This window comes from Artibeus jamaicensis, unplaced genomic scaffold (assembly GCF_021234435.1).
Source record: "Artibeus jamaicensis isolate MK-2021 breed Jamaican fruit bat unplaced genomic scaffold, CSHL_Jam_final contig_548, whole genome shotgun sequence".
Taxonomy (NCBI): Eukaryota; Metazoa; Chordata; class Mammalia; order Chiroptera; family Phyllostomidae; genus Artibeus; species Artibeus jamaicensis.
The window spans coordinates 16,931,955-16,956,459 of record NW_026521883.1 but is presented as its reverse complement, the minus strand read 5'-3'; the positions used below and the strand labels follow the sequence as shown (position 1 = coordinate 16,956,459).

The following is a 24,505-nucleotide window of genomic DNA, read 5'->3' as shown; positions in this document are numbered from 1 at the left end:
TGTCCAATAACAACCCTACAGAAATATTTTAAATGAGTCCATCTTGATCTGGAACATAAACTCATCACACACTTATCGCACACCTATGTATCCAAGTGCTGGGGATACAGCACTAGGGGCAGGGGAAGGGCCTCCCCCGATGAGTTTGTACTCTAGTAGAAGACAGTGTATATCTAGTAAAATACAAACAAGCAGAATATGTTGTAAGCCAGCTGGCAAGTACTATGGAGAAAAATAATGCAAGGAGGAAAACTGAATGTTAGGAGTGGAGAATAGGGATTAGCATTTTAAACAAGGTTGTTAGAGAAGGCCTCCAACCAGCAGAGGGTACCTATTTCTCCACAGCTTCACCAACACAGTGACAACCATATTTAATTTCTGATTATCTCATGAGAAAAAGAAAAAATTTTATTTTAATCTGCATTTCCCAGATGACTGAGTGGATTGCAATCTCTTCCAATATTTACTGGCATTGTGTATTTCCTTTTCTGTGAATCATCTAATGTTCGTATGTTCACTATCCTATTGGGTTGTCTTTATTGACTCGCACAAGTTCTTTATTGAGTCATGAACGAATCCATTGTTATACCTACTGCAAATGTTTCCTTCTGGTATGCTTCAATTTTTTTAAAATATCTTCTCTCACAGATTTTTTTTAAAATTTTATGCAGTCAAATGTAGAGGATAGAGAATAAAGAATACCATGTCCTTTATAGCGTCTATACTTTGTATCTTGCTAGAAAGTCTTTCCTACTCCCAAGACTATAAAATCTATTTTCCTGTATTTTCTACTAATACTTTTTCAGTTTTCCCTTCTACACTTCCCTATTTCATTAATGCATCTGGGGTTGTGCCCTTTGGGTGTGAGGTGGAAATATCCCAATTACTGAATATTAGATAACTTTTCTGATTTAAAATGCCACTTTTTGTCTTCTAAATTCCTGTACATTTATGAATCAGTTTGTAGTCTCCATTCTGTTCCACTAATCCTGCACCAATAAAATGCCGTTTTTATTACTGGTACTCATCATATTTTCAGCTCTTTTCTTGGTCCCCCCTGAACACACACAACCAATCTAAACACTTACATACAGGCAAAGATAAAACTGATTGCAGGTTACATACAATACTTATTTCCAAATACTTCTTCCCATTCAAAAGTCTTCCCTGACTTTGAAAAGTGTTCTGTATAACAAAGTCAAATTTCTTAGGGTAACATTCAAAAGCTCCCACTATCTGGCTCTATTCTGGCTTGCAATTAATTGATTAGCTCTCCTCCTGAAATCTATCACCTTGTCAAAGTAATTTCTTGCTTTGTGTCTTTTGAACACAGAATGAACAGACCTATTTCCATGTTTAAGCTTAATCAAGTCAGACTTCCAGGAATGCCTTCTCCTTCCTTCTAATTTTTGTATTTAAGGCTCAGCCTTTCTCCATGAAGTTCTCAGAGACCAACCACTGTTTCTGACACACCGATCTCTCCCTCCCTTGAATCTATAGCATTTACTTAATTCTTAGCATAACTTCCATACTTCTTAGTATAACCTGCTTAATGGTGGCTTATATTACTTTTCCCCTTGAGTTACTTTACCAATTACTAGTAAGTTCAAAATTTTATAAAGAACTCCAATTTTATTTTAATGTCATTATAACACATCAAAATTTTAATTGACCTACTAGTCAGAAAAAAGTCACACAATATATACTTATTAATCTCCAATCTCATCATTCTATTCATTTATAGTAAAAGACATGCAAGCATCTGATTTACTCATACCAGGAAGTAAAACATCAGAAATACTAATGAGATGAGTCCGGCTCTAATTTCAGGTCTAGCCCAGTCTTTACCCTTGCCTGCTCAACTTAGTGTACTTATGAATTTTTTTTAAATCCTGATTATTTTCAACAGGAACTTTAGGCCACTAAAATCACCAATCACCACATTGGTGATTGGGTCTAAGTAGACCCATTGGTGAATGGGTCTAAGTAGAAAAGCTTAAGGAATCCACTATCACCCAGCTAGGTATGGGGTGTAGTTGCCCACTCTAGCTTACTATTAAAAATCTCCAATAGCAAGGAAGGAAAATTTGATGAGGCCTAATGCCACATCCCCCTTGTGATGTGATTCCTATTACTGTACTCCTTGGTTTTAAAACAACCTCTTACCAAAGCTTATGAGAACCTATTCAACAAAAAGATGTAAGTCTCCAGCTGGAGCTGACCTCTGTAAGTGGAGCTGACCACTTCGCCTTGCTTGCAGCAGTCAATGAGATGACAATATTCTTTTGTCTGTCAGGAAAAAAACAGCATTCTTCGTATAATACTGAAGATGATCTCAGCAAAGATAGTGGAGCCTAGTCCAGATCTACCCAAAGGCACGTTACTCTCTTAACTGTGTAGCGCAGAGAGCTCCCCGAATCTTAACCTTACCCCCAACCTACACCTTGTTTTGTGACAGCACTAATCTTTGTTAACAAGTCATTTAAAAAAAGAACCCTAATGAACTCATTATCTTGTTCCTTGAAAGGTTAAGCACACAGTTAAATACATTTTCAAAAATCTTTAGAAGGACCATAAGCAGAAATTTCTTTCTCATTTTAGTGTTAGAATAACTGAGCTTATCCTGAGTAATTGGCTTAGGTCATTGAAGAGTTTTCCCTCATTTACCTAGCCTTGGTAAGAATATACAAACCTCTTGTACATCTTAAACTAATACAATGTTATATGTCAATTATATCTTGACAAAACTGGAGGGAGAGGGGAGAAATAATAAGACAGGTAAAATTGACTTACTTTAGTACTGAAATAAACAACACTGCAGCACACACACAAAAAAGAATACAGAACCTCACAGTGTATATTTTGTGTGGAGTAGTATCTTCATTCTTGGCTCCATTTTAGAATTCTTATCTCTATGTTCATCATTACCTTATTGCATTTTATCTACATTTATATTGCTCCCCCACCCTTCCAGCAATTAAGATAAATCCATCCATCCATCTATCCATTCACTTACATTCATTCAACAAATATTTACTGAGCAACAACCATATAGCACTGTTTTAAACCCTTTTATTTTAATTAATATCTTTTGGGGCTCAAAATAGATTTCAAAAATTAGGCAACATGCAAGGTGAGCATGACAGATGTAAAACGTGAAAATAAAAGGGAGGAGGGCATTTCAGGCAATATGAAGAGCATGTACAGAAGTAACAAAAACATGGGTGAAGCAAGTCTTCCTCAAGAATCAGGGCACACTTCATATTTGCTGCAAATTTTATTTAAATGCACCTGGAATATATCCTTGAAAACATTTTATGTAAGCTTTGGGGTCAATGAGTTTTCTACCTTACTTTTCCCACTTAACTGCTTATTTTTTAATGTTTTACAAAAATTATTTTTTAAAAGACTTTATTTTATTTTTAGACAGAGGGAAAGGAAGGAGAAAGACAGGGAGAGAAATATCAATGTGTGGTTGCTTCTCACAAGCTCCCTATTGAGGACCTGGCCTAATAACCCAGGCGTGGGCCCTGCCTGGGAGCCTAACCAGTGACCCTTTGGTTCGCAGGCCAGCGCTCAAATCACTGAGCCACACCAGCCAGGTAAATTATTAAATTATTAAAAAATAACTTTAATGACTATGTAACAGACTGTTTTATTTATTATAATTTATTTCGCTATTAATGGATGTTTAGGTGTTGATGAAACAGTGATGCAGGAAAAACATAGTCTAAGACTTACTAATAATTTGGCATAAATTCACATTTCAAAAAATATTCTGACATAAATACTTCTGGAGTTAAATGGTGAGAAATGTCTCAGTAAATAGAGTCTGCCATCCTATTAATTGTGGGAGAGAAGAAGCTTCCACTGTACTGTTTTCTTTCTTCCAAATAGTCTGATCTTAAGTGAAGGGTCAGTTTACAGTTTTTTGGTTTTTGGGTTTATTTTATTTTATTTTTTTATCTTTAGAAGGGAAGGAAAGGAGACAAGGAGAAAAATATCAATGTATGGTTGCTTCTGGTGCATCAACTGGCCCCTGATGGGATCTAGCCTGCAACCCAAGCATGTGCCCTGACGGGGAGTCAAACCGCAATCTTTTGGTCTGCAGGCCCGTTCTCAATCCACTGAGCTACACCAGCCAGGGTAGTTTACAGTTTTTTAAAGTCATTTACAATGTCAACCTTATTCCAGTCCCCAAACTCTGGTAATAAATAAACCTAGTATAGGAATGCTTACTACCCACTAGGACAGTGATTTTCAACCCTTTTCCTCTCATGGCACACATAAACTAATGACTAAAATTCTGCAGCCCACACAAAAATATTTTTGCCTATCTGACAAACCTGACAGCTATTGCTGTGCTGTCTGGTGTCATTTTTTTTCTTTGACAAACAAAGGGAAAAGAAGTCAGTGCCCCTTACTAAACAGTCAGGTACTGCATGATGTAAAAATTTTTGCAGGACATTGGTTGAAAATCACTAGATTTTTTGCACTGTGGGAAATAAAAGTTGACCCCAGGGAAGTTGATTCCAAGGCTTACTGGCTAGAATGGTCAGGTAAACCCTTTATTTGAAAAAGACTAAGTTTCTATAGGGTGTTTAAACTATTACAGCAGATAAATGTTGTCAAATATTTTCACCACGCAAAGGCCAAACTAAGCTGCTTTCCAAACAGAATCAAGGGACAAAATATTTGAATATGGAACTGAGAGGTACTTGCCAACCTAAACACTCAAAACACATGACAAAAGTCTTCCTATGGACTGTGTGTGGAAGGTAGAGGATGAAAGAGTTGCAGTAAGATAAGAGCCACTTCATATAAAATGCTTTTAACTTGAAGAGAAGAGAAGAGAAGAGAAGAGAAGAGAAGAGAAGAGAAGAGAAGAGAAGAGAAGAGAAGAGAAGAGAAGAGAAAATCAAAAAGGAAAGAAAATCAAAAAGGAAAGGAAAGGAAAGAAAAAGCCAGGCCCTGACCAGCGTGGCTCAGTTGGTTGGGCAAAAGGTCACAGGTTCAATTTCCAGTCAGGGCACATGCCTGGGTTGTGGGTTCAGGTTCTGCTCCAGGCACCAATAGAGGTTTCCCTGTCATATGGATGTTTCTCTTCCTCTCTGTTTCCCTCTCTTCCCTTCTCTCTATAAGTAAATAAAACCTTTTTTAGAAAATGAGAGAAAGCCAATTTCATCATTCTCCTTCACCTACCTCCCAAAGAAAAAATAAAAAATCAATTTTTGCAAGTTCTATCACTCAAAAATCAAAGCCTCCATTAAACTTCATAAATGTGATGTTGCAAAAGACTTTCAGATTGATGACTTTCATGACTTGTTTGTCTTGTAAAAGATCAACATTATTCACATAAGGCTTCACAGAACTTCAAGATCAGCCCTGGCTGGTGTGGCTCAGTGGACTGAGTGCCGGCCTGTGAACCAAAAGATCACCAGTTTGATTCCCAGTCAGGGTGTGCGCCAGGTCCCTAGTTGGGAGCATTCGAGAGGCAACCAATCAATATAGCTATCACACATCAATGTTTCTCCCTCTTTCTTGCTTCCTTCCCTGTCCCTAAATAAACAAATAAAATCTTCTTAAAAATTAAGAAACAGCCCTGGCTGATGTAGCTCAGTGGATTAAGCATAGGCTTATGAACCAAGGGATCATGGTTCAATTCCCAGTTAGGGCAAATGCCTGGGTTGCAGGCCAGTTCCCAGCAGGGTACACACAAGAGGCAACCATACACTGATATTTCCCTCCCTCTCTCCTTCCCTTCCCCTCTAAAGATAAATAAATAAAATCTTAAAAAAAAAACTTAAGAAGCAACAACAAAAATACTCCAGGACCAGTTACTTGGTAAGAATATGGCTCACAGCCCTGGCTGGCATAGCTCAGTGGATTGAGCGCGGGCCTGCGAATCAGAGTATCGCGGTTCGATTCCCAGTCAGGGCACATGCCTGGGTTGCAGGCCAGTTCCCAGCAGGGGACTCACGAGAGGCAACCACACATTGATGTTTCTCTCCCACTCTTTCTCCTTCCCTTCCCCTCTCTCTAAAAATAAATAAATAAATAAAATATTTAAAAAAAAAGAATATGGCTCACAGATTTATAGATATAAAATGAAAGCACAAAAGGAAAAAAAAAAAAACCTCAAAAAGTTTTATAATCCTGGGGGAAAGACGATCATTTTTCTAAGCTTTACACAAAACGCAGAAACCATAAGGGAAAATGTTTTACTACATACAAATCATAAACTTACTTGCCAGAGTCACTATAAATATGAATGATATACTGGGAAATACCTGTGACATAGATGACATAGTTCTCAAAGCATTTAAAGTAAACCAATAAACAAACAAGAAAGAGGTTAAAAATGGAATGGGACATTCAGCAAGTAACATGAGTAAGCAATTTATAAAACGTGGGTCCCCAAACCCTGGGCCAGAGAACCCAGGTCACAGAGCAGGTGAACTTGAATGTAATGTGCTTGTACCATCCAGAAAACATCCCCTGGCCCAGTCCAAAAAAACTGTCTTCCATGAAACCAATCCCTGGTGCCAAACAGGTTGGGGACCACTGTTATAGAAGACACAAAAATGGCTAATAGTAACAAAACTATGCTCTACCTTACTACCAAAGGCACCCAAAGAGAAGATTTTAATGTCTAACTGATTAAAAAGATTAAACAGGTCAGTAGATTAAATAAGATAAGAGGTACTAGGCCCTATAAACTTTGGAAATGTAGATTACTATCCTTTTGATAGGGGAATTCAAGAGTTAATGGTTTTAGCCTTAGTTCATAGGCTTAAGTGATTAATGCTGTTATTCCAGGAACCAGACTGTGTGATTCCAGGAGGTTAACCAGCAATTCAACCTTTGTGCAGCTGGGCCAGGGGGTGTGTAAGGGATGGAGATGGTATCTGAGCCAATGTGTTCTGGGGAGGGACTGCAGATGATGCAGATAAAGAATTTATGATCAACAAATAAAGAAGTACTAGGAAAATCTGTGCTGGATTGCAACTCTTAGCCAATTAACCTTTTCCCAAACCCCTTACCTACCCTTTCTTATAAAGAGTCAGCTTGAAATGAGAGATATTAGGTCACTTTGTAAGGGTACATAACCCGAGGTCTTCTCAGGTCACTGGCAATCTGAATAAAGTGTCCATGAAGACTCAATCTTTGTTCCTACTTATTGATTCTGGTAGTGACAGACAGCACAAACACCGATTTTTCTGGTTTTACTTTGAGTAATTTTGTGGTAACTACCAAATTTTTTAGGCAAATACCCTGTGACCTACCAACTGTATTTTATTTCCTATCAATTTTTTTTTAAAGATTTTATTTATTCGTTTTTAGGGAGAAAGGGAAGGGAGGTAGAAAGAGAGAAACATCAATGTGTCATTGCCTCTCGCGCACCCCTGAATTTATCTGACAGAAACTCCTACATGGGAATTAGAACTAGTTTCATAACATAAAATCAAGAGTGAAATTTCTACCAACAGTGATTTATTAAAATCTACAATATCTATAATTAATGCAGCCACTGACAAAATAAACATGTCTTGACATAGGATTATTTTAAGTAATATATTGAGTGTAATAAATCAGAATATGTATAATAAAGTCCTATTTACATTAATCTACATACAATGTATTAAATTTTAAAGAGTATCTTTCAAATCTAAAAAAAGATTATATGTAATATGTCTGCTAAATTTTCAGTGAGCATTTACCTTTATAATCAGAAGAAAAGAAAAACATTTTTAAAAATAAAAAGACAAACATAAGCACCCCTATGTTCACTGCAGCAGTATTTACAATTGCCAAGATATGGAAGCAGTCCAAGTGTCCATCAATAGATAAGTGGATAAAACAACAATGGGACGTTTACACACAATGGAGTTCTACTCAGCATTAAAAAAAAAAAAAATTTTACCCTTTACAACAGTAGGGATGGACCTGGAGAACATTATGCTAAGTGAAATAAGCCAGTCAGAGAAAGACAAATACCATATGATTTCACTTTTATGTGGAATCTAATGAACAAACTGAACTTACAAGCAAGACAGAGACAGACTCATACATACATGGAGAGCAGATGACAGCTAGTGGGGTCAGTGGGGGCAGGGGCAGGCAGGGGTGATATAGTTAGGGGGTTGAGGCATTGGAACAAAAAAGGAAAAAGGACTCCCGGACACAGACAACAGTGTGGTCAGGAGATATAATGGGACTAAATGGCAATGGGAAAAATATAATAAAGATTAAATAAGTAAATAAATCCAAAAAAATAAAAAGACAAACCCAATTTTCAGTACAGCAAATGACTGATTCAAGTCTGATCATTTTCCAGATGATCAGTTTCTTCAAGATATTTTAAGGACATAATGGGAATCATAATAAAAAATTTACTATCTGCGGTATCAGTGGAAAACTGACAGCAGAGAGAGGACTTGGGTCTTGGATGAGTCCACAAAGCAGTACTTACGGCATCAAGATGAGGGTCCTACAGTGGCCCTGCATCCTGGTTGTAGTCACCATGTAAGTGGATGCAAAGAGAACCCATCTCTGACAAGCAGGCCTCCTAGCTCTGAGTGGAAATCCACTTAAAACACTGAAATCTAGCACTAAAGATAGGGAAAAAGTTTTGAACAGGAGTAGTATTTTCACTTATCTATGCCCAGAAGGAGGCAGCAGATTAACCTTTTTATCTAAAAAATAAACTCTGCAAGAAGTTAGTCAATACAATTTCTTCACAAGTTTCTTTCTATGATGTAACATCCCTCAAGTTGGGAAACAAAAGCAAGTACTGTGGTAGTTGAAGATAAAAGTATCCTCTTTTTGCCCCAAACTAAAAGAAGTCACACCTTTGATAAAAAGTTTGAAATAAAGTGAATAGACACTATGAATCCAAAATCCTACAGGAAAATTAAAGTACCTTGTAGCATGGAAATATCCTTGACCCTCACTGACTAGCGCGGTTGGTAAGAGTGTTGTCCAGACACACCAAGACGGCAGGTTCAACCAACCCCCAGTCAAGGCACATACAAGAAAGGAATGAGTAAGTGGAACAACAAAGCAATATCCCTCCCTCCCTCCCTCAATCTGTCTCACTTCCCTCCCCTTTCTCTCTCTCTCAAATCAATAAATACAACTTTTTAGAAATATTCTTTCCACTAGGTATTCTCATTCTGAGAAAAATCCTGACTTTCCAGGATTGTTATATCTTAATTTTGAAAAAACCTGAAGAGCCAACAAATATGTAAGTTTAACACAGCTCCATACTGTCCTCACTTGGGTACCACAAGCCCCTGGTGGGCCCCCTTTCCCTGTTATGGATAAATAATTAAAACTCCTGGATTCTGGCTCTTTGCTTTCTTCTATTCTCAAATTAAAAAAAAAAATCGGTTTTCACTTGTTAAAAATATATATTCATCATATAATCTATATTTCACAAAATGATTATCTGCTCTAATTTTTTAATTATTTATTTATTTTGACAGAGAGGGGAAGGGAAGAAGAGATAGAAACACCAATGTGTGGTTGCTCCTCACACACCCCCTACTAGGAACCCAGCCCATAACACAGGCATGTGCCCTGAGTGGGAATCAAACCAGTGACCCTTTGGTTTACAGGCCGTCATCACTCAATCCACTGAGCTACTCCAGACAAGTCTGTTCTAATTTTTTTCACAACTGTCTTCAACTTCTTCATTTGGGAAAAAAGGTGCAAAACAAAAAAGGAATTTGATGCATTTTTATTGTCTTCCATTTTTAAAAGTCTGCACACCTTATTACAGAATAGATAATTAAATATATATTCCTATACATTCACTATTGCTTTCTAGTAGTAAATTACATAAAACTGTTAGTAAAGCCCTGGATAGTGTGGACTGAGTGCCCAAAAGGTCGCCAGTTCAATTCCCAGTCAGGGTACATTTCTAGATTGCCAGCCAGGTCCCCACTTTGGGGCATGCAAGTGACAACCAATCAACGTATCTCTCACATATCAATGTTTCTCTCCCTCTTTTTCTCCCTTCCTTCCCCTCTCTCTAAAAATAAATAAATAAAATCTTAAAAATACTACCAAAGATTTATTTGCATTACCAACCAAATAAAGTCTTAACCCATGATAAATTACTACTTCTTTGCCCTTACTTTTATTTACTTATATTTATTCTCAGAAAGTCTTCAGAATTTATTAACAATGTTTCTAAAACACTTTTTTACATGTAATATGTCAACCTAACTGTAACAGCCAAGGCTGACTTCCCCAAAAGGCATCTAAGCTCAAAAACTATTTCTTGCACTGAAAGACCAGTTCTTACTTACACATACAATGTGTCTCCCCCAGAGGACCTGTTCATGAAATCAACTTAAAGTACCATTTTAAAACATTGAAAACAACATCCACTTTCTACTGTTAAGTTAGACTGATGATCTTCCTTATACTTCAGATGTGCAATTAAAACAAATCAAAACCAAAATTAAAAGCCCAACTAAAAAAAGCACACTGCAGGTTCAGCACCTTTAAGGCAGCAGAGTGCAAAGTCACAGTCAGGAAAGGGGCCAGGTTTCCTTCAATCAAAAAAATAAAAAGTGAAAAAGCTCTTCCAGAAACATCAGATCAGGATCATGTTTGATTATTTCTCCATCAAACTTTCCAGTCAAAAAGTATGTATCACATGGAGTCATCACACTTCAAATGCATAATGTTTTATCTAAATGCTACTTCAGCAGGACAATAATACTTGGCATGATTCACTGTCAATTAACAGAACAGTATTTTTGTATCTGAATGATCTTCACAAATACCCCATGAAGTAAAGCAACTGGCTATCACGACACAAATAGAAACAATAGAGACCCCTAACATTACATTATTTGTTCAACATAATTAAACATCCCGACTCCCAATCCAATGCTCTTTATTTACATCCCATCATGCTGGCAAATCAGAAGATTTTAGAGTAGTGATTTACAGACAAGCACTAAAGAAAAATTAGATGGACTTCCTGTAATGACAGAGGAAAATCATTACTTCACTCTACTTATTTTGAAATATTTCCTTCAAAAACCCTCTAGGCCTTTAAACAGGTTTCCACACATTAAATGCCCTTTTTAAAAAAGCTCAAAATGTATCAGTTAGTTGCAATCCTCCCCAGATTACAGGACTAAATTTCATCTTGGAGCTCAAATTGAGAGATTATTTTCAAGTTTATCTGGTGTAATAAATGACACATGACCTTTGAAATTGACTTATATTTTTTAGCTGTTTTAATCTAGTCAAAATTGCAGAACTACCAAGAAGAAAATTCTTGACAATGTAAATTATCACTTACAATATGGTAACTTCCTCACCTTAACCACACACAAACACAAATGCAATTCAGCCTCTAGTACTTCTGCACTGTTAGATGAGTCTGCATTTTGTGTTTTAAAAAACCCTGGGCTTAACAGGCCCTGCTACTGTATCCCTACTCTTTCCCTGTTCAGAAACTACTACTTCTGTAATCTTAGCAGTTCATGCTCACTTAATTTTTTAAAATCTTTATTTAACATGGATAAGAATATAATTATACAACCTGAACAATACTGTGGAACTAAATCATAAATCATACATGTCAATTATGAATGCTTCATATGCCCTATAAATGGACCAAAATACCTAATAAAATATTGAACCAACACAGTACACAAAATATAGGTAGAAAACATTGAAAAGGAACAGAAATTTGGGGAGAGAAGTAAAGCTCCAAAGAAGATAACCTAAGAAAATAAAGTATGAATATTGGAGCTTGGGAGGAAAAAAAAGCTTCAGAATGGATATTTTATTGTTAATGGACAACTGGGGAAGAGGCAAACCTCAATCTTTCAAGCCTGAAAATTACAAAAAATGCATAGGCTATTTCTACAGGACAATATGGCCCTTTCTGTATGATGGAAAACAAAATGTGGGCAAAATAATATGCTACTTACCTATCCATATTCAAAATATCAGATATATAAAACACAGTATTCAAAGAGATTTAATGCAAACAAGCTTGAAACCCACCATGTCATAACTGCTTAACTTCTTTACTTCCACTGTCAAGTGCTTACAAAACAATAAATGAAAGAGTCTATCCAGATCTGGATGTATTTTCAGATTAATATTCCCAGATTTTGTCACATGATGGATTTACAGGAATAATCAAAACTGCACTGGCTTAACTGAAGAAAGCCTAAGCACTTTTGTCTTTGATTTTACTGTACAAAGTGAAAAAAATAAACCAAAATGAGCTGAGATATACAAAGGCTAAGAATCATTGTCAACAGGTTATTTGTCTTTCCAGTCCAACTAATGAATTCTTGTCCCTTTCAATAATTACTTCATAGTTTCCATTGTTACTTATTTGCTTTTTAAATTACTTTTTTTTTTTTTTTTTGCCCTGGCTTGTGTGGCTCATTGGATTGAGCTTCAGCCTGTGAACCAAAGGGTCACAGGTTTGATTCCCAGTCAGAGCACCTGTCTGGGTGGAGGGCCAGGTCCCCAGTGGGGGGAGGGAGGCATGAGAGGGAACCACACATAGATACTTCTCTCCGTCTCTTTCTCCCTCCCTTTTCCTATTCCTAAAAATAAATAAAATCTTTTAAAAATAATTTTTAAAGAATCCTTATAACTGAAATTGCTGTACCTATTGTCTTTTTTAAAATTAAGTTTTTCTATAGAAAGCTTGCAAAATACCAGAAAGTGTAAAAAAATCATTTATAGTTTCACTTTTATAACTATTGTTTGAGTCTTATTTCTGGGACACAAAGAGGACCACATACTAAGCCAGACAAGCTCAGGGAAGGCCTGTTTTCATCTAAGTAACATACTTAGGGAATGTTAGGGTAATTTTGGGGGGGGACCCTGACTGCACCAGAACAGAGATCACAAAACCCCTCACTGTTACTGTTATTTAAGGTTATTGTGTCATCTGCTAACTATCCTACACCCACAAGTGTTAAGAGGCCTGTGTCTTACTGGTTTTATTTTTTATCCAATCCCAGAGGTTTCCCTGTTTTGCTTTCCCCCACCTCCCTAATCTATCACCAATGGACTTTTTGTAATGCCCTCGGCGTGTCCTCCTTTGTTTGTAATGTGTAAAATCAGGTACAAAACTGCCATTCTCTGGAGCATTTTCTCAATCGGTTGGGATTTTGCTTCCTGGCAGTTGTCTGTTTGGCTCAAATAAACTCATAAAAATTTCCTACAGTTCAAAGATTTCTTACACTGACATTTCATATAGACATACAATTGCTTCTAAGTTCTATCTATATGGTTTACAAAATTAGAATTACACTGTTTTCGAACCTACTTCTATTAAAAAAATTTACAGACTTGAGAATGATTTTTTAAGTTTGTATAATTAGAATCCCATCCTTAAGTAAAGAATTAAATTATGCATTGAAATAACACCCCACTTCCTCTTTCCCTTCCTTTTTAGGATCAGAGCTCAAGACAGAATAGTAAACCATTCACACCAAGTATCACCAAGAATTTGGGGGCCTAAAAAGATTGAAAACGTAAGCCACAGATATGATGGGCTAATAGTGACGTTTCAAGGACTATACAGGGGATGTAACGTTATTGGAAGACACAAATCTCCTAAAATTCGCAGTACCAAAGCAGTTACCTATTCTAGCGACAAGAAAACTCCATTCCGTTTTTTAAGATTGCTAAAGTAAAGCAGTGCAAATCTCACCACTCAACAAAGTGCCTTAATGGGCTGAGCTTGTTAAAACTGGCGCTCCCAATGGCAGTTGGATTCATTAAACAAGGGAAACATGTAGCACATACTAGGCACTAAACGGACAGCTGCTCCAGAGAATTTATCGATTAGGAACGCCGACGCTAAAGGCAGCCCGGTAAAGGACAAGGATATGGAGGGGGATTTGATCATTATCAGTCTGGCGGACAAGCAGAAATTTCATCTGCATTATTTAATATTTAATCTTTCTATTCCTGGCATCAGAGGGTTCAAACGTCACCAAAAAAGATGGGCCGGTTGAAAACCAGGCAGGGTGACGCACATCACATCTTACCATATGGAGTCTCACCATCAAGACCGAGAAGTACCCCAAAACAACCCAGTCAAGGAAGGAGGGTACCCGGGGCCGTCAACTCCCCCACACCCCTGGCGCACCGCTGGGGTCTCCCCGTGGAGGCCGGAGGCTCCAAGACCACAAGACGTGACGCCTCAGGAACCGACTCTGGCCGCGGGGGGTGCAATTAGGATTATCAGGCCACCCAGCACGCTCCCGGCGACAGCAGTCGAACTCGGGGCCCCGGCAGCCCGAACCCAAGATGAGACCGCGCGAGTGCCTCCGCCAGGCTGATCCGACCGTGCCAACCAGGGCCGCAACAGGTAGCCGCGACTCCTCTCCCGGGGTACAAACCCGCCCAAGGCCGTACCTGAAGGGGCAGCCCCACCGCAGCTCCACCATGCAGGTTGTCGCTGTGGCGGTGTTCACGGCTCAAAGCGCAGTGACGCCTCTCATAAAAACAACCTGCTCGCAGGCGTCCGCAGCCGAGAGGCGCGGCCGGTGGGCCGCCGTAGTGCACGATGGGTTTCGTAGTTCCGCCCGCGCCTTCAGGCTGGCAGCTGCGGAGCGAAGAACTACGACTCCCAAAGAGGCGCGCGGCACGCCGGGATGAGCTTGCTGGACGCGGGTCCAGGTGACCGTGAGCCTCACAACATCCGGGCCTGGTGCTGGAAGGGCGGAGAGGCGCCGCGGACGGTTGTTATGGAAACCGGCCGCTACAATCACTCCAAAGGATTCTCGGTTTTACCCTGGAGGGTTGCTCCGGATATTGATCCGGATTTAATTGGGTGTACTAAAAAGGCCTCATCCCCTGGGGCACTCGCCGACCTTCTTGAGGTCTGCTGCAGGAAGACTGTGACGAAAAAATAAACAAAGAAGACACCGAGAATGACCGAGTATGACTGGGTGGGTTTTGGCAAAGGTCTGGATGTTTGTGAATGTTAATAGTCTTTGCTTTAAATTTGGGGCACCCTCCCCCAAAAAAACAGTTTTCTAGGCAACCACTGGGCTACACAGATGCAAATATGCATTATTGCATTAAGCCAGAATTGCTCTGAAGGTGTAAAGATGATTGGGGATGATCTGCAACTCCTACCGTATTGCAAGATGTGAGGTGATGGCTTTGAAAACGTACCTAGAAATTTTTGCATTTGTTTACACTGTACCTTGTTAAAAAGATATGCGCTATCAAAGGATATGGTGCATTTATACTCACTGTTGATGGAAACTAGAAAGCTAAGGTTTAACTGTCCGTCCCTCAATAGTGGCAAAAAAAAAAAAAAAAGGTAAGGAAAACGTTGACAAGGAAGATAGTGGGCCTCAGCTGAAATAAAAGGATGCTTCAAAATCAGACTTTCGGATCTTTTGCTTTGGAGGTTACTATATTTAACTGTGACTATATTTAACTGTGATATGTCAACTGTGACACATCAAAAAAGAAAAACATTTTAACTTCATAATTACAACTTCTCTAAGGGATATTTTTATCATTTCAATGGCTTGCTTTTATTATTTTTTAAAAATATGTGTGATTATACCAAAGGACTTTAAAAGCCACAGACTTCTCTAATTCTAGGGGAGCCTTAAAAATTAAATTAGTAAGAAAGCTAATATCATCTATTTATAGATTTTTATTCTTTTCAAGGCACTTTCATGGCCAATTCTAAGACACAGTCGATTTTAAAAGAATCATTTACAATTTTAATTTACCTTTTTATCCTTAAGTACAAAACAGTTGCTGACCCATGCGTAACTGGCAGTTAACTTAAAGTAATCCTTTTATTATTCTTTCAATGAGTCTATTTTGCTTTGTTTTCAATTGTATAGTTTGAACTCCACATTTAAGAATATCAGATTTGAATGTTATAGAATTGTATGCCTGAAACCTATATAATTTTGGTACCAGTGTCACCTCAAGAAATTCAATAAAAAGGAAAAAAGAAAAATAAAAAGTTTATCGGATTTGAAGAGGGTGAAACCCAAATAAGAAAGCTGTAGTGGGGGCCTCTGACATAAAGTAAAATCAATGTGTATTTTGTTTCTAAGTCTATAAACATTGTGAATTATCCTGGAGATCTAAAAGACTTAGGTAGACACTAACTTCCAGTTTGTGTGGCATAAATTATACCAACAAAGTTCAATCAGCTAATTTATTTTCTATTTTGACTAGATTAGGTTTTCTGTATTAGAGAATTCTAAAGCCAGTAGTAGAGGGTGATTTTATGAAAGGGAGTCTTCTCCCTAAGGTTGCCCTGGGCAACTTGACTGGGTGCCATGAAGTAAATTAGAGTTGGTACTTTTTCCCACAAATCACAGGGCATCCACCTTCCACCTAAGAAGTTTTCCCTTGCTGAGGAACCTTAGACATGTTTGTAACTACCAAAACTTTTTGCCTACATGGACCCCCACTGAGTGCATTTATTAATGCACACTTTTTTATGCTTTTTGAATGATTGAACATCAGTTCCACCCTGGCTGGTGTGGCTCAGTGGATTGAGAGCTGGCCTGTGAACCAAAGGGTCACCAGTTCAATTTGGAGTCAAGCACATGCCTGAGTTGCAAGCCAGGACCCCAGTGGGGGGCATGTGAAAGGCAACTACATACTGATCTTTCCCTTTCTCTCTCCTTACCCTCTCTTAAAAAAAAAAAAAGAAAAGAAAGAAAGAGAGAGAGGGAGGGAGAAAGGGGAGGGGAGGGGAGGGGAGAAAATCAGTTCCTAATGCTGTATTTGAAGAGCCCTGATAAGGGAGTCCTCAAATTAGGATACAATACTATCTAGTCCATCTCCTTTGATTTATAATCATAGACAAGGAACTTGAAACCTTGTAAAACAATTTCATCAAAGTCACACAGCTATTATGAGCACCAGCATCAGAACCCAGCCCTAGTAACACTTAGAATGTGCTTTTATAATCCTTACAGCAGGAGGAATACAAATACAAACAAATTTACCAATTATTTGGCTTGACATGTTTTTGCACAATCCAAACAGGTATCATTATGGCCCTCTCTCTGTCCTTTTACCCACACTCCTTAACTTGCCTCCTGTTAGGTAGCCGAGGTGGCTAAGAAGGGACCGGGAGCCAAAAAGTTCCAATTAAGGCTTCTATTGGAGGCTGAGATCAGGCGGGCTGAGTCCCAGCCAACTACAGGTGCAAGGGAAAGGGTAGAAGGGTTTTTAAGGGTGTATGGCAGACCCCAGGGGAGGGTGGATCATCCTGCCGGTCTGCCCCAAGTGTCCTGGGTACAAGTGTTTGCCAGACAGTGTCCTTTGATTGGGGATGGCTGGTTCAGTGACACAAAGTCCAGGAGATTTATGGGCCTTGTTCTGGGGAAAAAAGCTCCAGGGAGAGGAGAGGGGCAGTGAGGATTCAGCTGGTTTCCAGCAGAATGCCTTCATCTACCCCTCAGTTGCTTCTGATAATGGGGAATCTTGTGATCAGGTATTTAGCCAGTGACACATACCTCCTTTGTTCTAGCACAGGCAGTGGCTCAGGTCCTCCATGTCCCAGTACATTCTAACTCTTCCCAAAGGCCTTTTTAATTCCTGACCACCACTTAGCCACATCTTTTATAACAGCGGTATAAGCCAGTATAGCAAGTCCTTGTGATACCATTCATGAGATGCCCTACAAACTTAACTCTTGTTTATATCAGTTAGCCTATGGTAAAATTGGTTTCACCCAAATTCCAAGACTCTTATCAACACCTTTAGTGAGGACTGACTATAACTCAAAGTATGATCTAGGAACCAGCAGCCTGACTATCACCTGGCCTGCTATAGCTCCTTGCCACATCCATTCAAGGCCCCAACAACAGCCAAGTAATCATACTAAAACTTGTGACGTCATGGCATGCTCCTCCATAGAACCCTTAAATAGCTTGCCTTTGCTTTTACTATAAGGACCCAAATTTCCAACATGGCCAACAACACCCTGCAGTCTGGCATCTGCCCCTCTATTTTCATGTCAACTTACTTGACTTGGGCCACACTTTTTCTTTGTTCCCACCTGTCTTTCCCTTCCTTGCCTTACACTCTTAGATTCAATGACACTTCACCAGAATGGCCTTCCTTAGCCCTCCATAGTAGGTTAGAACTTCCTGTGTATTTTCATAAATATCTTGGGTCTTTTTTTTCATAGAACTTAACCACCATTACTCGACATTTGATCTTAGCCAAAAGGCTGAGAGGGGATGCCCACCATTACTCCCAAATGCCCTCAAGAGAACAGGATTCCCAAAAAAGTAGAGTGGCTAGGGCTATGTTTTTTGGGGTTTTTTTCCAGCTTTATTGAGATATAACAGACATATAACACTGTGTAGGTTTAAGATATACAAGATGATGATTTGATATATGAATATACTGTGAAACAATTTCCAAAATAAGGTTAACACTTTCATCACCTCACATAATTACAATTTTGTGTGTATGTGGTGAGAATATTTAAGATCTATCTACTCTTTCAGCAATTTTCAAGTATATGCTGGTAATACAGTATTGTTAACTATAGTCACCATGCTGTACATAGATTCCCCCGAACTTATAATGGGAAATATATACCCCTTGACTAACGTCTCATTTCCCCCAGTTCTTCCCAGCCCCTGGCAACCACCATTTCTACTCTTTCTTAGTAAGTTTGGCTTTTTTTTTTTTTTTTTAGATTCTGAATAATATGTAAGGTCACACAGTAATTGTCTTCCTCTGTTTATTATGTATATATACCACATTTTCTGTGCCCATTCATCCTTCCATGGACAGAGGTGGTTTCTGTGGCTTGGCTATTGTAGATAATGCTGTGATGAACATGGGGGTGCAGGCATCTCTTTGAGATAGTGATTTGTATAAGGAAATAAAATCTGCCATCCCAAAGTATTTCTCTTTGGCATAAGGACTAGTTTAGGCTGATTATTTTTAAGAAAGCTGCCAACATAGGAAAAGCTCTAAAAACTGAGAAGTTACCCTTTTGTAAGAGCTTTTTTTACATGTAACTGTATAAGGGAAATCTCCATTTGTAAGGGTGACTCCCTCACTTTAGGAGGAATTGGGGGGATGACCTGATCTCTGTAAACAGCTATTAATGGCAAAGTCAAGGACTTAAATCTGCTAAACCACCTTACACTTGGTTACTGTGCTTTCCTGGTAATCTCCCCTCCCATAACTGACTGCCCACCCACAGCATATTTTGTCTTTAGCTGGTGATGTTATTTAAGATAGTGGCTTCATCCATTTCAGACTTGCTCAATTTTCTTGGGTCTCTCCCATATATGTGAGGTACACAAGCTTTTAAACTTTGTTAAACTTTTGTTTTTCTACTGCTAACCTGTCTCATGTCAATTTGATTATTAGGCCAAAAGAACCTAGGATAGAGGAAAATTTTTCCTTCCCTAAATTGTATTTATTTTGGATACATATCCTGGATTGGGATTGCTGAATCATATGGTAGTTATATTTTTAATATTCTGAGGAACCTCCATACGATTTTCCACAGTGGCTGCACCAATTTACATTCTCACAGTGCACAAGGATTCCCCTTCACATCTTTGCCAGCACCTGTTATCTCTGAACTTCTTGATGATAGCAATTCTAACAGGTGTGAGATAATATCTCCTTGTGGTTTTCTCATGTTGTTGTTCATTGTGTATGTGTATGTTTAAACTTATTTGTTATAGCTTTATTCTGGTTCAAATACCAGGTGTGTCCAGAAAAAGTCCAACCATCATTAACATAATGAGAATGGTTTGCGCAGCATTGATGTAACCTGGCAGCCAAGGACAGTGGACTGGAATGCACATGCATGAACAATGATGACTTCACTGTACTAGTTAGTGGGGGGTGGGAGATACTGCTAAGTGAGCATGTGTACTGTGTGGTCATCACATTCAAAAAGAATAAAGTACAGCAATGAATCTACATTGAATTTTGCATTAAGTTTGAACATTTCCTCCAAGAAAACTATTTGGGTGGTTCAGAAGGCTGCAGCTATGGGCAAATGGTGACTGGCAACTTCATCATGACATGCCTGCTCATGCATCATGTGCAGAGGTTTGGCAAAACATCAAATCACACAGGTGACTCAGCCCCCCTACAGCCCAGACTTGGCACCCTGCAACTTCTGGCTTTTCCCAAAACTATATTCACCTTTGAAAGGGAACAGATTTCAGAACATCAATGAGATTCAGGAAAATATGATGGGGCAGCTGATAGTAACTGAAAGAACTGTGTGAGGTCCCAAGGTGTCTGTCTAGTTTGAAGGGGACTGAGGCGTCATTGTCCTATGTACCATGTTTCTTGAATCTTGTTATCGTCTTCAATAAATGACTCTATTTTTCATATTACATAACTTGATACTTTCTGGACAGGCCTTGTTGTAGATACATATTTTCTAGTATGTTTAACTATTAACTACTTTTTAATAGTTAATTTTTATTGTATTTTTCATTACTATTTATCTTCCCTAGATCCTCTTCCACCTCCACCCACCTCCTCCCTTGCACTGTTGCCTGCGTCCATCTCCCAACCCATTGCTGTCATCCTGCTCCCTATGTATGAGTCTGTCTCTATTTTGCTTGTTAGTTCAGTTTGTTCATTAGATTCCACATATGTTGAACACATTTTCATGTACTTCTGGGCCATTTGTGTGTCTTCTTCGGAAAAATGTCTATTCAGGTCCTCTGACCAATTTTTAATCAGATTTTTTTGTTTGCTTTTGAGTTATGTGAGTTCCTCGTATATTTTTAATATTAACCCTTCATCAGATATATGGTTTACAGACATTTTCTCCCATTCTATAGATTGTCTCATTCTGTTGATGGTTTTTGTTGTTTTGCTGTGCAGAAAGTTTTTGGTTTGATGTAGTCCCACTTTTTAAAAAATATTTTTTATTTATTTATCTTTAGAGAGAAAGGAGAGAGGGAGAGAAATATCAATGTACAGTTGCCTCTCATGCGTCCCCTGCTGGGAACTGGCCTGCAACCCAGGCATGTGCCCTGAGTGGGAATCAAACCGCGATCCTCTGGTTCACAGGCCCGTGCTCATTCCACTGAGCTACACCAGCCAGGGCCCCACTTTTTTTACTTTTGCATTTGTTGCTTGTACTTTAGGGTCATCCAAAAAATTGTTGCCAAGACTAATATGAAGGAAATTTTTCCCTATTTTTTTACTAGGAGTTTTTCAGTTTCAGATCTTACATTTAAGTCTTCACTTCAAGTTAATTTTTGTGAGTGATGTAAAATCGGGTTGGGACTAAGTTGAATAGTTTTGGGGCTTTTTTTCCCCCAGAACTTTATAACTGAGAGTGATTTGATGTGTTTACATTTTAGGATAAGAAAAGTACTTCAGCTCCAAATTCTGACACAGAAATGAAACCTGCACAACTGCCTACTTGTGTGAACCCCGGCAATCCCGTGTTCTCCTGCATGTTGGATCCAAAGACACTCCATACAGCAACCTCACTATCACAGCCTAAGATGATTATGTATAAAACTAGTTCAAGTGCTTATGGCGAATTTTCACCTATACCACAGTTTTTCCCCTGCAATTATACTCCAAAAGGGCAAGAATTTTCAAGCCGTATCAGCGCTACTGGATTTTATCAAAATAACACTCTAAACACTGCACTTGACAGAAGCAGAACCCTTGATTTTCCTAATTTTCAACACACTCTATGAAAAATGTATTCCTTTGTATATTTAAGAGAAAATAAACTCAGGAAAAAATAATTTTTAAGACTAAGGCTAGAATTCCTAATTTGAAATATAAAAATATTTGAATTATTTAAAGAATACCTTTAAGAAATTAAGCATTTCACCTGATAATTGATACTGACTTTTTAAAAAAATCCTCACCCAAGAATATGTTTCATTGATTTTAGAGACAGAGGAAGGGGGACAGACAGACAGAGACATCAATGTGAGAGATAAATATTGATCAGCCACTTCCCACACGTGCTCCAAGCAGGGATAGAACCCCAAACCTAGGTATGTGATTGGGGATGGAAACCGCGACCTTTTCTCTGTGTACAGGACAACACTCCACCCAGCTGAGCCACCAGCCAGGGCTGACATTGACTTCTTAAACACAAATGTGTTCAGAAAAGCAACATAAAAGGTAGAAGCATTTTTATACATCCTTGCTTTATTTATTACATGTACACCCCACACATCAAAAAACTTTCATGATCTCAATCGTCTATTGAGTATATTTATCAAGACAAAGGAACACAGGAGCTCTAAGAAAAAGATTAAAATGAAGACTCTGACCAGTTTTCCCACTTTTGTATCATTTCAAGAAATGGCTTTGAACCTGGGGAAATGTTAGTTCCCTCTGCCAGGCTTGTGGAAGAGAGGACTTGTTATTCATTCATTCAGCAAACAGTTATTAAATACCTACTTATAGCAGATGCTATACTATGCAAATGTAACAAAATAAAAGACATTCTCATTGTTTCAGTGAATTTTAGGAGATTGGCAAATTAATAACATGTGACAATTTATGCAATGTAAAGTATACAAAAGTCTTTTAGACATAGAGACAATGGTTCAAAGTGAGGCTAAGGAGCCCTGGCCAACGAGCTTCAGTTGGTTGGAGCATCATTCCGATACACCAAGGTTGAGGGTTTGATCCCTGGTCAAGGCACATATAAGAATCAACCAATGATTGTATCAATAAGTGGAACAACAAATTAATGTTTCTTTTTTTAATTTTATGTTAGTTTCTGCTGTTATTTTTTAAAGATTTTATTTATTTATTTTTAGAGAGAGGGGAATGGAAGGAGAAAGAGAAGGAGAGAAACAACAATGTGTAGTTGCCTCCCACACCCCCCCCACAGGGGGCCTGGCCCGCAACCCAGGCATGAGCCCTGACTGGGAATTGAACCAGCGACCTTTGGGTTCACAGGCTGGCGCTCAGTCCACTGAGCTACACCAGCCAGGGACTCTCTTTCTCTCTTAAAAAAAAAAATAATGAGACCAAGCTGATCAGAAGAAGCATCCTGGAGAAGGTAAAGCCAAATCAAAGGAAAGGTCAGTCCAAGCAGAAGAAACAGAATGTACATGAGTACAAAGGTGTGAGAGAAGGTGACACTGTTTTATAAATGCAATTAGTTTGATACAGGCTTCCCTGCTATACCAGAGTGTTCCTATGAAACCTGTCATAAGCCAAAATGGTGTAAAATGAAGAGTGTCCTCCACTTCTGAAAGTTTGTATTACACCACTTCACTTCTACTGAAGACCTACATCACTACCTGTTTTCCCTAACCAAAAGAAATCCAAAGAGGGTGTTGCCTTTACCAAAAAGCTGTTATTGTCACCGTACCTAGTTTTCCCTTTTGGTTTTAGGTTCAGGATATGAACGCCAATTAGAAAGAATAATCCTGTGGGTCACTAAGGAATCAGAAAAGTATGATCTTCTATTTAAAAAAATGGCTTGATATGAGGAAACAGCGCAAACTCTGCAGCCTCATGAAGTTCTTTCAGATACCCCCAAATTTGTTATTTGGTAACAGCACAAGCAAGAAGAAAAATTGGTTTTGTTCACTATCTCTAATACAGCAAAAACTGAGGGACTGCACAAGATTTTGAGGCAAATAATACAACAGAATTTGAATGCACTAGCTTTTTCTCCACATAAACTATACAAGCCATTTTCCCTTCACTGTAGGTGATCAATTTGTGGCAAGTGGAGTCAACTTTTTAAGTGTAAAATCTGCATATTAGACTAATGCTTTTTACTATGGCAGGTTGTTAGGCTTTTTGTTTTCTTGTTATTGCTAAAATTCTCAGATAGGGTGAATATCTGGAAACCAAGCACACTTTCTGGAATGCCATTATGTAGCCATTCAGCGTCTATTAAAGTCTAGGGACTATTCTGGGCACCAAGAGCCTGCCCTCATGAAGCTTAGATTCTAGTTAATCCTAGTAGGGGAAACCAGACCAAAAACCATGCATAAATATGTACACATATTTATATATATGTGAGTGTGTATGTATGTTTATGTATACAGTAAATATTTTAAATATTTGGTAATGTTACATGTTACAGATTTATATAGAGACATATTTATAAATTATAAATCTATACATACATATTTATTTGTAAATATATATAACATTTATGCATTTATTATATACATATATATTACACGTACATATTTATATATGTGTCTATATGTATGAAACATGCCAAGTTATAAGTGTTATAAAGGAAATAAGGCCCTGGCTAGGTAGCCCCCTTGGTTAGAGTGCCGTCCTGATATGCTAAGGTCGTGGGTTTGATCCCCAGTCAGGGTACATACAAAAAGCAACCAATGAGTGCATAAATAAGTGGAACAACAAATAAATCTTTCTCTCCCCTCCTGTCTCTCGAAAATCAATCAATAAATAACTTTTTACAAAGAATAAATAAAATAGAGTTAGGGGAGAGGGAGTGCTCAGACAAGAAGTTGCGTTAGGT

General features: G+C 38.4%; 2 protein-coding genes across 5 annotated transcripts in view; one reads left to right on the top strand and one right to left on the bottom strand.

The window, feature by feature from the left end:
* The window catches only part of CCPG1 (cell cycle progression 1), an 80,398-nt gene extending 65,831 nt beyond the window's left edge, over nucleotides 1-14,567 (bottom strand). For all 4 annotated transcript variants that reach the window (XM_053669994.1, XM_053669995.1, XM_053669993.1 and 1 more), the window contains exon 1: nucleotides 14,425-14,567. The gene's annotated coding sequence lies outside the window, so the exon portion shown is untranslated. The remainder of the gene's footprint in view (nucleotides 1-14,424) is intronic.
* Nucleotides 14,568-14,710: 143 nt separating this feature from the next.
* On the top strand, nucleotides 14,711-21,722 carry PIERCE2 (piercer of microtubule wall 2). The gene is made up of 2 exons (XM_037151090.2): nucleotides 14,711-14,960; nucleotides 21,375-21,722. The coding sequence occupies exons 1-2, from the start codon at nucleotides 14,943-14,945 to the stop codon at nucleotides 21,720-21,722; spliced, it is 366 nt and encodes a 121-aa protein (XP_037006985.2). The 5' UTR covers nucleotides 14,711-14,942.
* Nucleotides 21,723-24,505: the final 2,783 nt, after the last annotated feature.